The 15,214-nt window shown below is 41.7% G+C and overlaps 1 protein-coding gene across 3 annotated transcripts in view; it reads left to right on the top strand.

The window, feature by feature from the left end:
* The window catches only part of LOC128453780 (regulating synaptic membrane exocytosis protein 1), a 90,166-nt gene that overhangs the window by 20,240 nt on the left and 54,712 nt on the right, over window positions 1-15,214 (top strand). For all 3 annotated transcript variants that reach the window (XM_053436866.1, XM_053436864.1, XM_053436865.1), the window contains exons 3-4: window positions 3,867-4,077; window positions 6,462-6,473. In XM_053436866.1, coding sequence (XP_053292841.1) covers window positions 3,867-4,077; window positions 6,462-6,473 — 223 coding nt within the window. The remainder of the gene's footprint in view (window positions 1-3,866; window positions 4,078-6,461; window positions 6,474-15,214) is intronic.

The raw sequence follows: 15,214 nt of genomic DNA, 5'->3' as shown, positions 1-15,214 counted from the left end.
TACGTGTGTCTGAGGATGTAAAAAAAATCCCCTCAGTCTGCAGCTGCAGAAATTTCACAGGCAGGAGAAGAAGTTCAGGAGGCAGGTTCCTCAAATGCCACAGCCACAGAGCACTTTGTGAACATCAATTAGGGACAGAGTCTGTCAGTCAGTCAGGCCCCATGTGAAGAAATGGAGGACGAGTCAGACTGAAGGCCGGCGCATGCTTCTGCAACTGCGTCTGTGGCTTTTCACGCAGCTGTGTCGAAGGACTCGTTGACATTCATGGTTCTCAAAGCGTTGCACGTGTTACAAAGCAATTCCCCGCCAGAACACTAGGCGGAGTAACGTGTTTTGTCGAAGACGACCTTAGAGACGCCTTCTTTGTGTGTGGCAGTCGTCGTCGACCGTTTATTTACATAGCCACTGCGGCTCCTCGTAGGCTTTTTCTGGCGAACAAATCCGCCAGTCAGTGACGGGTTATACAAGTGGTCATACTTTCGGATCTCCTCTGCCAAACGCTCTTCTATTTGGCCCATATTCGTTCATCTAAATCTTCTGTGGTTTCTGCCGGTATTATGGGGCATGAAACTGGAAATGCGACTCCGGAAAGGATGTAGTTAGCAGACCAATCCCATCCCTTGTGGGCTGTGTGAGGCTTGCGGACCCGTGAAAACGCAGAAGCATGCGCTGGCCTTTAGAGAGTGTATCATCTGTTGGGACCCCAGCTAGAAATACCTCTCTTTACACACTGGAAGAAATTAACAGTTTTCTGGACGAAACGTTTCGGGAGAGCAGTTAAAGCAGAGGAATATTTTGAGGGTGTTAATAAATTAACTAGATATGTGGCTGTTTTAAAAAGTCAAGTTGGTATCGATCAGCTGGACGAGAAGAAACATTTCCGTCTAAAAAAACACATGACAACCCTGAGGAAAGATGCTAAAGGAAAAACAATGAGAAAGACAAGGAATACGGTAAAATGATCAGGCATCACATGGTGTTTTCTCTTTCTTCACTGACTTTTCCGATTTATTTGAAAGGAGGGTTTAAAAGTTTTGGGTGTCTTTTGGGGAAATTACAGGTTTTTAACAAAAACCTCTAAGAGGACTACTGGATGAAATAGAAAGAGCCATACTGGACTTTTTCTGGTCTGGTAAACAACGGGATCGAGCAGTAGTCCTCTATCTGCCGGTGGTTGAAAGAGGGCAGGGACTGGTGGACATCCAGTCCAAAATTGCTGCTTTTCGACTTCGGGCAGCACAAAGACTACTCTACAACTGTGGCCCAAGATGGTGTGACGTGGCCCGTCTGCTGCTGAAGAGAGCTGGTAGCTTAAGGTACGACAAGCATCTTTTCCTATTACGATCTGAGGACATGGATCTCACCGGGCTGACTCCATTCTACAAATCGGTGATAGAGGCATGGCCGATTTTTTGTTTCACACGAGAAAATAATGTGACACCTGGATTGTGGTTGTTTGAGGAACCGCTGTTCTTTAATGACTTTATGAGGTCTGAAATACTGCAGTGTGCCAGCCTCAGAGCCAACCTCAGACGAGCTGGCTGCACCAAACTGGGCCATCTGATAAGGCCATCATTGGACACCCTGAGAGAGAACAGCAACATCAAGTCAACCAGACTGATCAATAAAGTGTTGGAGGAGGTCTGTGCCGCCCTGCCGCAAACCATGGGAGTTTTTGCAAGGAGCAATGCTCTGTGTGACCAGTGGAGTGAAGAATCAGAATACAGTTTCCCCTCCCTGTTCATCACCCCAGCTGTAGGGGAGTGGCAGGAGAGGGGTGGTCAGCTGTTGTCCTTCCCAACTCCTCACCTGGACAGCTTTCAGACTGTGGCAAAAAGTCTGTTTATCAGACCTGTGTAAAGGTTCTCAATTTGCACTTGCTGGAAGGATGAGAGAATCGAGGTGGACAGGGCTGTTGGAGCAAGATGCTTCTCCGAAAGGCAGCTGGCAGTCCTTGTACAAGCTGCCCATTGAAAAATGGACAGCAGACCTCCAGTGGAGGGTAGTGCATGGGGCGATAGCTACAAACAGATACAGAGTGCACCTTGATCCAGACTGGGGGAGGGGTGTACTTTTTGTTCTCAAGCTGAAACACTTGAACATTCATTTTTTCAGTGCCCTCGGCTGGAAGAACTTTTTGATATGTTAAAAGGATGGTTTCAGGGCCTTGGAGAGGTATTTTCATTTGGTTTGTTCATTTATGGTCCGAAATATTCTGTAAAAAAGAAAGCTATACACAACCTGTTAAACTTTGTCTGGTTCTGCCAAGTTAGCCATTTGGCTGACACGTAGGAACCAGGCCCTGAACACTGGCAGCGTGCATCCGGCGCCAATGCTGGTGGGACTTCTGAAAACCAGACTCAAAGTAGAACACGCATACTACAGGATGATGGACAATGTGCTGACATTAAGTCGCATATGGGCTTTTGGGGGGATTCTATGCTCTCTTGGGGAAGATGGGGAACTGAATATTAACCTTTAATTTGAAAAACTACATTTTGTATGGAAGTGTGCATATATATATATATATATATATATATATATATATATGTGTGTATGTATGTGTGTGTATATACGTATATATCTAAAAGAAACTATATGTATTATTTACTAACCTTCTTGTTTGGGTTTTACATCTAGTGGTTGATGTAAGAAGTGTATTGGTTCCTGGAAATGCACATTAAATGGATTTAAAAAAACAAAAACCTCTCAGCCATGGTCTCCTTCACTCTCTGGCTTTGGTTCTCCTCACCTCCCCTTTATTTTGATTATTATATTTCAACACTTTTTTTCTACAGTTCTTGTCTTGTCTTGTTTTGCCATATCACCCGATTGATTGTGGGTTCACAATATATGGAATTAACTGATTGCACCATGAGCGTAGTGGAGTAATGTTTTTCTTAGGGCAGACAGATGTTCCTTTTATTTAATCTTTGTTTTTGGAGCCACAGCAGCTACAGAAATGGCTGCTTGGGTGCTCCACCACTGTTTTCCAGACTGAAATGTCTCAAACCTAATTGGATGGATCCCCGTGACATTTTGTACCAACAATCATGGTTGGTAGAGGATGAATCCCTTGACTTTTTCTTAAGTGAGTTAAATGTCTTGACAGATTGCCATGAAATGTATTACAGAAGGTCCCCAGAGGATAATCTGTAATCACTTGATCCCTTGATCCGTTGCCACCAGTAAGTTTGTTCCACCACTTTCGTTCAGACTGAAATATTGAGACAGCAACATGATGTGTTTGGACAAACCGTGCTTTAGACATTTATAGATCACAAAACTTTTGGACGCTGGTCAGTTCTGAAAGTTGTCGGAGGGTATTGACCTCTGTTCGACAATCTAACAAACACTTTGGTTAAAGTTGGTGTACTTCCACTGGAGAGACTTCAACTGAAAAGTGAACACAATTTATTGAAATACCCAATAAGGGATAAGAATGAGGTGATACAAATGAGAGTCGATTGGACGTTCATACCCCCTTGTGATGGTCACATTTGGGGTGTGGTCACATTGTATAGAAAATGTTGAGGATCGATATGAGATGAGGAACTCAGCCTGACTAGAGGTGACTATGGAGGAGGAGGATCACAGTTAAACACTGACATGACAGTTACAGAGGGGAGAACAGATTCTAGGTCTGACACCAGCGAAACGATTGGCTGATTGAGATCATGGCAAAATCTGATTGGATAACCATAATCACTCAACGGTACTACAGAGTGAAAGAGAATTGTGAATGAATGGGACATAAAGGTGATTATTCTTTTGAAGAAGAGTGAAATAACAGATGTGAAGCAAAACGAGGAAGTCTTTCTCTGACTTATAGTGTTCATGTTTCTTTCCTGTTTATTATTTTCCAGGGGCATCCAGCAGCAGTTGTCCAGCTACAGGGAGACGGTGATCCGGCAGGCCTCGGCGGCGACGGGTTCGGCTGTTCACCGGGACGACGCGCCAACCTGCGGCATTTGCCACAAGACAAAGTTTGCAGATGGCTGTGGGAACCTGTGCTCGTACTGCCAGACCAAGTTCTGCGCCCGCTGTGGGGGGCGAGTGTCACTGAGATCCAACACGGTACGTTAACACTCTGCGGTATACAACCACACTGCTAAGTGCAACAGCAAACTTTAGGCTCCATTTAGAATTAGAATTTAGAATCTAATTCCATTTAAAATGCTCCCCCAAGAACTGAAAAATGAATGTCAGATTTATTGTAGGGCTGACATATTTGAGTGCATTAGTGTACCTAATAAACTAGCTGAGAGGAAAGTGAGAATCTCGACAGAAATTACTGTGTATTTACACACAGGTGAGAGAAATAAAATCCCATGTCTTAAGAGCTGGGTATTATAGTTTTAATGCTGCTTGTATTCAATTCTGTTGAAAAGAAAAATATAAACAAAGTTAAAAAAAAATACATTAATAACTAGAATGGCACTAAGGAGCAAATACCTCCGCCAAAGACCAATTTCATTTTCATCAAGATCTAATAATTATGATCTGATAAATCTATGAAAATGTCCAAAAATACCCTTTTTCTTCCAATGTTAAAGAAAGACAAATACAAAACTTGGATCTGCCCCATTGTTGGAATTTGTTGCTCTGTGCCAAAATTGAATAGGCTCTTTCTCGGCCAATGTTCCATCATTCCACTAAGTTTTGTGAAAATACGTTCAATAGTTTTTGCATACTCAAATCATATCAAATTCTAAGAAATCCCTGTTTGCCTCATGGGGCCCAACATCCTCTGTCCTCAACCCTCATAGGGTAAAAGTAGGACTAAAATCAAATATACTTTACTGTCCCCATGGGGAGATATCTCTTCGGCCAAGTGCTACAGCAGCTGCACAACAGTACATTGTGTAACGAACAAAAAAAAAAAAACTAATCCTGCTGACAAACAATCAAAACCAACAAACAAACTGTGAAACCTAACCTCCTTGGTTAAGTTAATGAATATATGAATAGAAACTGAAATGACTACAGATAATAATCATTCTAAAATATTTAATAAATAATGGATACATAATTAATGTATTTATTGATATTTTGTTTGTTATTCATTAACTATATTAATGTAGGTGGCACTAACCTCCCTGTAGAGCACATGGCCGTTGGGTCACTCCACTATTCAGGTAAAAGTAACAGAGCTGCATGGATACACAGAAATACAAAAATGAATACATGAATATAAAGGTAAGTGTAGTAATACTGAAATATATACTTGATGGTATAGAGAAATACCAATACAATGCAATATTATAAAGCTTTTCTATATGTTTTAATTGGTTTCATTTGTATTTGTATATTTACCTTGGCTTAGCTATATCATTTTCTCTGTGTAAATTAATTTATACATTCATATCCTTTGTGGAACCCCAATCTGTACTCAGTGGTATAAGAAACCCAAACCCACTTATGGCCTTAATGCAGCTGTATCTGGTCCTGTGTCTGACCAGGCCTCAGGTGTTGGAGCTCAGGTGATGAACCGTGGCACATGTGTTTGTGTGTGTGTTCAAATATCCATATAGTATGCTTTGTGTGTTGATATGCTCTGTATATAAGATCTGTGTGTGTTACTGTGGGCTTATGCGTTCACCCAGGTGCGTGAATGTGATCTGTGCCCATGTGTTAGAGTGTGTGTGACCCAGGCAGGAGCTAGTAAAGGTTAATTGGGCATTAGACCAAGCTGTCGACAAAGGGGGTGGTCTCCCCCTCTGTCTCGGTATCCCAGGGGTCCGGAGGTGCCCTATACACACACAGCAGGGTATGTTTGTGTGTGTGCGAGGCAGGAGGAAGGGGTGTGAGCAAGGACATCACCTATTACACACACACTTACACTTACACACACACACTCTAAAGTACACTCTAATTAGTCATTGGCTGACACAGGTAGAGTTCAGCTGGGTGGTCCTGTGTGGTGTGTTATGGTTGTTGCCTGTATTCAGTAATAGTGTGTCTTTGAAAGGCAGTTTTTGCACATACACGTACACACACAAGCACACAGATGATGTTTTCTTTACTATTTTTGGTATTTCATATATTGAAGTATTGTTGATATTAAGTGCTGCTACGTTGTTACTAAGAAAATCCAGTTGAGAATTTCACCTGGGTGGTTTTGTTATTGTTCTGCCTGCTCAGACTTAAACACAATTTCGGGGTTTTCAAACTAAGATGAGACCAGCTGTGTTTTTCAAAGTAAAAACCCACAGTGTGGCCCTAGCGTCCAAAGCATTTGACCTTGACACCAGCGATTGTGATTTACATTCTATCAGTTTTAACCAAGAACCTGAAGCAATTAATATTAATATTTAGGGGCCTCAAAGTCATAATCATTCTGTTTTGTTGCTTGTTAGTGGTAGGGCTGTAGGATCATGGTCATGCTTTCAGAAATCATCTTTTCTCAAATTGTCTCTGTCTTTCTTTTCATTATACATGGATGACTGACTGGGCTGCAGCAGGACAAAGTGGTGAGTGCTGTGTTTCTTTTTCTTTCAGAGCTACAGTACTCTGCCTGCAACCTCAAAGACAAGCCATCCTAATGAGTCCAGACAGAATGTGTATGTGTGAATGTCCCATGTATGTATCTTTCTGTCTGTCCATGTGTCTGTCACTCCCAGTCCTACGGCTCGTTGCAGCAGCAGCTGCCTAAATGATGCTAATGGTTGAAAGCGTCACATGACATCTGTTATTATTTACTACATCTCACTACTGGATCTGTTCATGCATTGTTTTTTTCATGCTTACTGACCTCCTCACCCAGCACGATGCATGCCATGCAAGGAAACAACCAGGACCAGAGGGAGGTCATGTAGACACAAAAAAACTATTTTAGATTTAGCTAGTTCTTCCTCTGTGTGGGAGGAGGTGCCAACAAGCCTGTGTGGAAATGGGAGGAGTGTGAAGACTCTACACAGACAAGCTCAGATTAGAAACAAGCTTATGATACTGAGAGAATTTAAAACTAAAGGCTCATGCTATCTGAATGATCTGTATTTATATTGAGCTTTTACAGTGTAATCTATGTGCAGTGCTTTCGCTGTCACACATCTATCACACACTGTAGAGGATCTGCATGCAGAATGAAGGAACTGGGGAATCGCAGGTAATTGGTCGAAGTGCCTATTGAGCTAAAGTTGACTTACAGGTAAAAATGAAGCGTTAAAAAATATTTAGATTACTACAATTTCACTAAATGTCTATTGCACATAACCAGATTTTAGTTCCCCATTTCCATAAAACACTTAACTCATTCTTATCTAATTATTTGTGTGTAGTGTTTGGATCCATCAAGTCTTAGATCTCAAGTCATAGACTCGTCACAGTGGGAGAAGTTTGCCTCACAGAGTGAGCACAGTAGTGGACAGGCAGGTGGATGCTGGTTGGTACAAAAAACGAAATTAGGGCACGGTCACACATACACGCATGTGAGAGAATGTTGCGGATCAGAGTTTGTTCTGTTGAACTCCACGTGAAGCCACACTGTGACTTTTTTTTAAGTGAACGGGAGACAAAGCTTCGCCTCTGGGCCGTCAGAGCTGCACTTGCTGTCTTTCTCGGTTTTGTGTATCGGTCTGTTCCATGGCTGTCTCATCATCATGTAGCTTGGTTAAATAAGAGGTAGGCAGAATCATCTGATAGCATACTGCGGGAGAAACTTTCCTGGTGGACACGCTTTTAACACCTTCCTCTGCTCGAGTAGTTGTGTCAGGTTGAGAACCTTACTTGGCCTTGGCTGCTATCCCTCAGGGCAGCTGCCAAACTGGCACTTTGATGATACTTGGCTGGGTTTGATCGCCACGGCTGCCCAAGAGTGCTTTGGTGTTCTTTACATAGCAGCCTCGCTCCCTTTCTAGAGCTTGGTACAATGAGCATTAGCTCTAAAGAAGAAGGTTCTGGCAGAATGGAAACCTTATGTACCTGTATAGCTGGACAGCTGACCGGACTTGAGTTACTGCTTGACATGGATTAGTTTAATTACTTGAGGATTGATTAATCTTGCTTGACAGAGTGGTCCAAATGTACAAAGTTACTCGGCCTGCTGTTTCTGCTTGCAAACTAAACATTCAAAGATAAAGTGGAGGTGTTGGCAAGGATTTTTCTGGTCTTAAGTGATATCCAGTCTATCAGTGTGCTCTATATTCCAAGTTCCAAGTTTTACTGCCTTTGATTAAGTGACATGAAGGTGGAGTTTCTTCTTTCTGGCAGAATGTGTCTTATTAATTCAGAGAAGTTAACACAATTAGATGATGATATTTCAGATGGAGACCCAATACCTGTCCTAGAACTGAACAATATTAGTATATTTCAACTGATACTCTACCCTAACTTACATAGCTGGATGAATTATTGGAGGGATTAGGGTGGATTTATTCCCTTCAATTCTTTTTGAGAGCAAACATAGAATGGAGGGAGTTGAAAAGCAGTTTGGAGGTGTTCTAGTTTGCGCTCAAATTGTGGTTTAATATTCACATTTCGTTGTAGTTTGTTGTGGCTGTATTGTTTTACATTGAACTTGTAATTCCTGTCCTATGTTTCAAAATTGAAAAGTTTTGAACTTGTATGGTAATTTCTTTTAATTTTAAAGACTTACATACCAAGTTAATGGTGTACTGCTCAAAGAATACATGCAAATTGTATTCAGTTAGCAGTTGTTTGTTACATTTTATCATACAAAGTTATGAAAACTATATCCAAGTAAGGTCAGATATTACATGACACTTAGAAGTCTCAGTCTCTTTCACACTGCGAGGCGTGCAGCTTATTACTTAAAATCAGATCAGTACTGTGTATTGGCTGATACCCAAAGCCCAGGTTTCAGTATCTGGACTGAAAAAGTCAGATGGGTCCTTCCATAGTGTCCTGGGATGTCGGCAGAGATTTTCCTCAGCTTTATAAGGATATTGTGTTCTGACATCGGGGCCCATCAACATGTTCATTAGTCTATACAGCATTTACATTAGAATACTTCTCTGGCTTAGTTGGCTGACTTCCTGCAAACTCTTGACATATTATTTCATTACAATTTGAACTTTAAGGCTCAAAATGCAATAAAACAAAGAGCCATTATTTGTGATTGATATGCTCAGAAGAATAGACATTTTAAATTTGTTTCTTTTGTAAGGAATTTTTTATATGTGAAAAATCATTATAAGGTAAATTACCTTGATATTAGAATTACTACCCTTTGTGATTTTATCTTTTTGAATATACAAAATTTGGGCATCCGAATGTTACTAGCTCGGTGGTACATGCAATTGTTCATAAGCTCTCTGTTATCCTTCACCTATGTTCATGCTCTCTTCCAATGTCACCTTTGCAAGCGTTTAGCTATAATTCTGTCTTCCTGTCATCCTGCCACTATGTCCGAACTAGTCAAGGCTAACTGTTGTTACTTAAAAAAAATGACCAATACTTATGAAGACATATGGAGTTAACTACACAACAAGCTGTTCTGTTCAAGGTTATGGTTTAAGACTGGACTCTGTTTCCTCTTCAGACACCAAAATCGAAAAACTGGAAGGTTAAATGCCAAATGCTTTCACGGATATAATCTTGTGTGTGTAGTATGTTCATTGTATACTTAATGAAGTGTGATGAGTGTGCTGCCATGCTTTTCAAAGAACATTTTTGAAAGTCGATGGTAAGAGTTACAGATAATGTTTTAATAGGCATAACCATAGACAGTGTGTGGTGCAAGCAGGCTGGCGTGTCGCGCTAATGATATTCAGGGCTCATTATCTACCGCGATGGCTGTGCTCTGGTGGAGAGATGAATCTGTGTTTGTGTGGGTTTGTGTGCGTGTGTGTTGTTGTATTTATGCCAAGTGTTTCTCACTGAAAGAACCATTTTTGAAGTCTTTATTCTTCCTCTCACGGGAGATAAGGAAGAGAATTGTGCGTTACCTTCTCTCTAACTCTCACTCACATGCTCACTTACAACTCCCCTGTCTAATTGTTTTGTCCACGGCCGTATCTCTGTGTGTATGTGTGAGGGGGGATGGCTGGGGTGGGTTGTCTCTGTATGGTGGCTCTGTAGTAGACTGGCACTCTGTCCAGGGCATAGACTGTAAATAAAGATGGACCCGTTGTCTCTGTCTGGAAAAAACTCTTTATAAGACAAACCTAAAACATTTGTTTGGTCCATGTCCCAACCACTAACATGGAGAAAGTGGGGTTTATGAGCTATTCTACAGCCAGCCACCAGGGGGCAACATATATATTTTGGCTTCACTGTTGGGAGCTGCCTGTTCATCCGTTTGTATATCCTGTTTATGGTCAACAGTGCACACTGCCTCAAATGCAGTGTCAGCTTGGATTGGTCAAGATGATCAAGCCTTCACTGTGGTCATCTCTGTTGTCTCCAGTTAATGATATGAGGGGGGGGGGGGGGGGGGGGGGGGTCTTCCGCAGGACAAAAGCAAAATTTGGGACTCACTGGACAGTGTCTAAGTACCTTCACTGAGGAGGTTATGTTTCCATCAGTGTTTGTTCATCGATGAAACTTGGTGGAAGGATGTATTATGGGTCAGGGAAGAACCCTTTACATTTTGGTGCAGAAAATGTTTTTTGTGTTTTCTTTTCTTTACACATAGCAGTTCATAAAGCTCATCACTCTGGGGCATTAATGTGCATACAGTAATGATTATAGGGGAGTATTACAGTAGTTTACATTACATATTACATGTGTTTTAGGCAGCTGCAGATGTAGTAATTATTTGAGCAGAAATTAGGACGTTAGAACGTTATTTTGGCTTAGTTGAAAGTTAAGAAGTGAGTTATCTACCACCATCAACTGTTTTGCTGTATCCATAATCTACAATATTATGTATCACTTCTTTTCATGGAATCTTCAGTCTTGGGAGGAAATACAATGAGCAGTGTTGAACTGTTCATACTCATTAGTCATATACTGTAATCCATGATGTGCTGTCAGTCAGTGAGGCTGTCTGTGTAATCAGGTTAGATGCTTACTCCTAGTGCACCTTGTTTAGACCAACCGTTGCCTGCTAGCACGATTACTTGCCTCCTCCTTATTACCTTCATACATGTGTTCTCTGAGAGTACAAACAGTAATTTATCATATATGTGTTCATATATTTCACCATCATCTCAATGTAATAGCTGTGTATCACACACTATGCCCTGGGGGAGGTGTGTTTTTGAGCTGAGAGACAATTCTGTGTCATGTCAACATAGATTTGTGTCAAGCATCACAGATCCACACTCGTTTACTTTCCTCTGGGTCAACATGCCTCCAACACAGAATTTGAGTGACAGACTAACCATCAGCTGACACGATTGCCTCTGAATGAAAAAGTTAGTCTTGCATCCTGAGTGGAATGAGCTATCAAATAAAGGCAAAAATACCTCAAAAATAATTGTACTATTTGTCTGATACTTGTGCAAATATACAGTACATATGTATTGATTCGGGCCTACAAGGAAATATGGCTTTGTGCTGCTTTGTGTCGGGCTGCAGTGTCGTAGAAAGGCCTGAGCGATGTGTCATCTCCTGTTAACGCCACAGCGCCTCATGATTACTATTGATCGCCAGTCCCGCTAGCTGCGTCCCTCTCCACGTCCATCTCTCATTGACTGGTCTTAAGGGGGCCATCGCTCTCCTAGTCGTTGCTGCACACTCCCTCATGAAAAGCTCACGCACATACAAGCACAGACTGCACACACAGGGGAGGCACATTCATATGCTTGTGTGTGTCTGCACATTAACACATTCAACATACACATCACCAGCCGGCACATACAGTATATTGAGACGGGGTTCAGTCCCGCTACAAGTGTATCTTTCACCAGTAAACTGAAGGTTTAGTAATGTAAGTCCAGTGACTTTAAGGTTTCTGATGTGGAGAACGATTGATGGAGATTAAATCCCAAAATGATTTAAAACAAAATTAGCTGTTAGTATTAAAGCGAAAAAAAACAATATTTGCTCTCGGCTATGTGCAGGCTCCCCCTACAGGTCGGATGTGTAACCAACTGTCGTAAATACAAGTTCTAGTCTTAAACTCTGCACATGTGCAGTTTGCACATTCATTGCAGAGTAGAACAGTAGCACACAAGTGAACATAGCAAGCAAGTAGCCGAGGCAGGTATCAATGGTTAAGCATGATGTCTATCAAATCACATGTAATTTGGTGATTCCATGTGATTCCAGCTTGCTTCTAGCTCCGGCTCTGGTTGTGTGTGACGTTAAGCACGGTACACCAGAGTTACACAATCCGATTCCAGATGTCCAGTGTTTATTGTCACATGCATATATGTGTGTGACAATACACATATATGCGTTCGAGTGTGTTGTTAAACACTTGTGATAACTGAGGGAAATATTGAAATTGAAGATGTGTGTACATTTTGTAATTGTTGTAGATAAAGTGATACTCCAATAATTGAAAATTACAGTTGAATTATGTTCTGGACCTTAAATGGACAAAATCACTCAGTTTGTTATATTCGGACTCTTGGTCATTCAATACTTGTACACAGGAGCGGTTTCAGCTCTGTTCTTAAGTCATTCATCTTGTGTGCAACTGATGGAACAGATATACTTTGTTTTAAATCAATACAGCGCTCAACACAGGCTGCGTAACAGCTCACGTTTCCCTCTAATAATAGTAATAGTGACCAGAAGCAGATTTTCACACTCCTGGTCTATTTCCCTCCGCTGTACTCATGTCACTACATTGATTGTGCGTTGGGCTCAGAGCGCTGCTGAAACGCAGGTGTCCTACGCTCATTTACTAGACTGACGGAACTGATTAAGGACTGAAGCTATAACATGATGCTTTCACTACACACTCACACACACACTCACACACACAAATACACAGAGACAGACAGGCACCTTTATACTCTGTGTCCTTCCCCCTCTCTTCATGTCTCTCACCTCAAGCTGTCTGTCTCTCACACAGACCTTTATAGGTGTTTGCTAACTAGAGACATTTAGTGGTGAAAAAGGGAAGTGCAGCCTCCTGACCCCATACACGGCACGACAGGGAAAGATGAGGGTAAGTGTGTGTGACGGAGGGTGTGTGTCTGAGTGACTGGGGTGGGGCAACTCCAAAAACACAATGAATTATAAACCCATTCCTACCATAGGAGAGGACCGAGGGGCGATATCCTGGGCTGAGCGATGAAGCCGATACGTAAGTGTAAAAAGCTGCAGTTCCATGGGAATCCGCTACGTCGCTCCAAGAAGCAGATAGTCCCCATTGACTACCATGTTAGAAAGCCAGACCTTAGAGCAGAATTAAACCTAATAACTAACTAATACCCATACCACACACACGCACACGCACACGCACACACACGGAGGAGGTTTAGCTAAAGTGTCCTCCCATTGACCAGATGATAAAGTTTCTGTGTTTTTGAGAGGGAAACGTGGGTTACATAAATTATTTACAGTATTGATCAACTATTTAACACTATATATGGCCCCTGCTTGTTTGTTCATGTGTTTGTTTGTTTGTGTGTGTGTGCCTTTGTGTCTATTGTTTGTATGGATAAAAACTAGTGTTCAGTGTGTTACTGTACAAATGCACCTGGGTGCCTCCACATGCACATTATTGTGTCTGAGCCTTGTGTGCATGTGCTTGTTCGTACTGTATGTGGATGTGTGCTCGCTTGTGTGTGTTTTGCTGCGGGTGCTGTGCTGATATAGTACCTCATTAGCTGCTGTAGACACAAATCTCCTTTGTGGCAGTCTTTCATCCTTAGCGCACGATTTATATACGCCCTTGGTTACGGCGCTCGCCTCGCATGCTGCCGGTACCATACGTCAAGCTGTCATTGGCTGATGCTACTTCCTGGTCCCGCCCCTCCTCCCACTCGCTTACACATCCCAAAATGAAAGTGTTGTTTTCTTCATCCAATAGCTGTGTATAAAGATGGACTACACATCCACACTTCCTCCCATTTTATAGAAATTAAGCCAGCTATCCGGAACGAGGGTGCTGCCATCTTGCACTGGTGATGTCATTTGGATTCACAGTTGTTTACACTGCCCCCATCACAAGTCAATCACAGCTGTCAATCAAGATATCTGACCCTGTTTTTATATCAACTTAATAAAGAACTAAAAACTTAACACTTGCTCATATATCCCTGTCCCGTTCTGTGGTGATAGCAGGAAGGTTAACAGTGGCTGGCAGTGCTGCATGACAGTGTGTCACATCGAAGGTCCAACTTTTCATTTGCGTTTATTTTGGCGCCTCTGTGATAGAACATGAAACAAGGACTGTATCTGTTTACCTCCTCATGTCCGACCACCGTCTCTGTCTGCTCCAAATGCAAACTGAGAGAACGACTCCTGGGCTCACCTACCAAAGCATGACAACGGGGAATTCAAAGATAACAATATTCAACGTATTAATAAAAACTAAAGATACATAAAATATGAACCCATTTGGCAGTAAAGACTATCTTTTAACAAAATTAGAACTGATTTAACATAACAATTGAGTATTAAATACATTTGGTAAAAGAAATTCATACTTCCCCCCTCCTCTTGTAGGCAAATCGAACAACCCACCTGAGAACATACCAAGTCTTGCTGACTAATCTCAGGATGAATCATGAAATATTTTGTGTCTAGTTAGTGTAATGGCCTTTTCTTTAAGAGAAGCTAAATATTCTATTATATCATGTCAAATTGACTGTAAAGTTTACTTTGTCACAGATATTTTCAGTTTTTGGATGTAAATGCTAAATGTCCCAGTAGTTGCATTTTGGGCACACGTGGAAACTTTCCATATATGGAACATATCATTTAAGTAAAGATCAATTAAATGGCAACAGGCGGAAATAATAAAACAAACAGAACTAACTGCAGTTGTTGTGTTTTGGCACATTGAGACCAGGATCCACAGTTTTCTTCTTTTAGATCTGTCTCCGAGAGTCGGTCTCAACTCTGATACAGTGGCGGTGAAAAAGTGAATGCTGGCACCAGTTTTAAGTGGAGCTTTCTCTGTCTCACATTGAGTTCACCTGTTTCTCATACTGTACAGTGTGAATGATACACAACTGGTCGACTCTCTCCAGGAAACAAACACCTAGCAACACAAACTGTGAGGTTTCACACACACACACACACACACACACACACACACACACACACACACACACACACACACACACACACACACACACACACACACACACACACACACACACACACACACTAACACAGATGGACA

This window comes from Pleuronectes platessa, chromosome 12 (genome assembly GCF_947347685.1).
Source record: "Pleuronectes platessa chromosome 12, fPlePla1.1, whole genome shotgun sequence".
In the NCBI taxonomy this organism is placed as follows: domain Eukaryota; kingdom Metazoa; phylum Chordata; class Actinopteri; order Pleuronectiformes; family Pleuronectidae; genus Pleuronectes; species Pleuronectes platessa.
The sequence above is the reverse complement of the archived record's forward strand: the minus strand, read 5'-3'. Positions and strand labels throughout refer to the sequence as shown.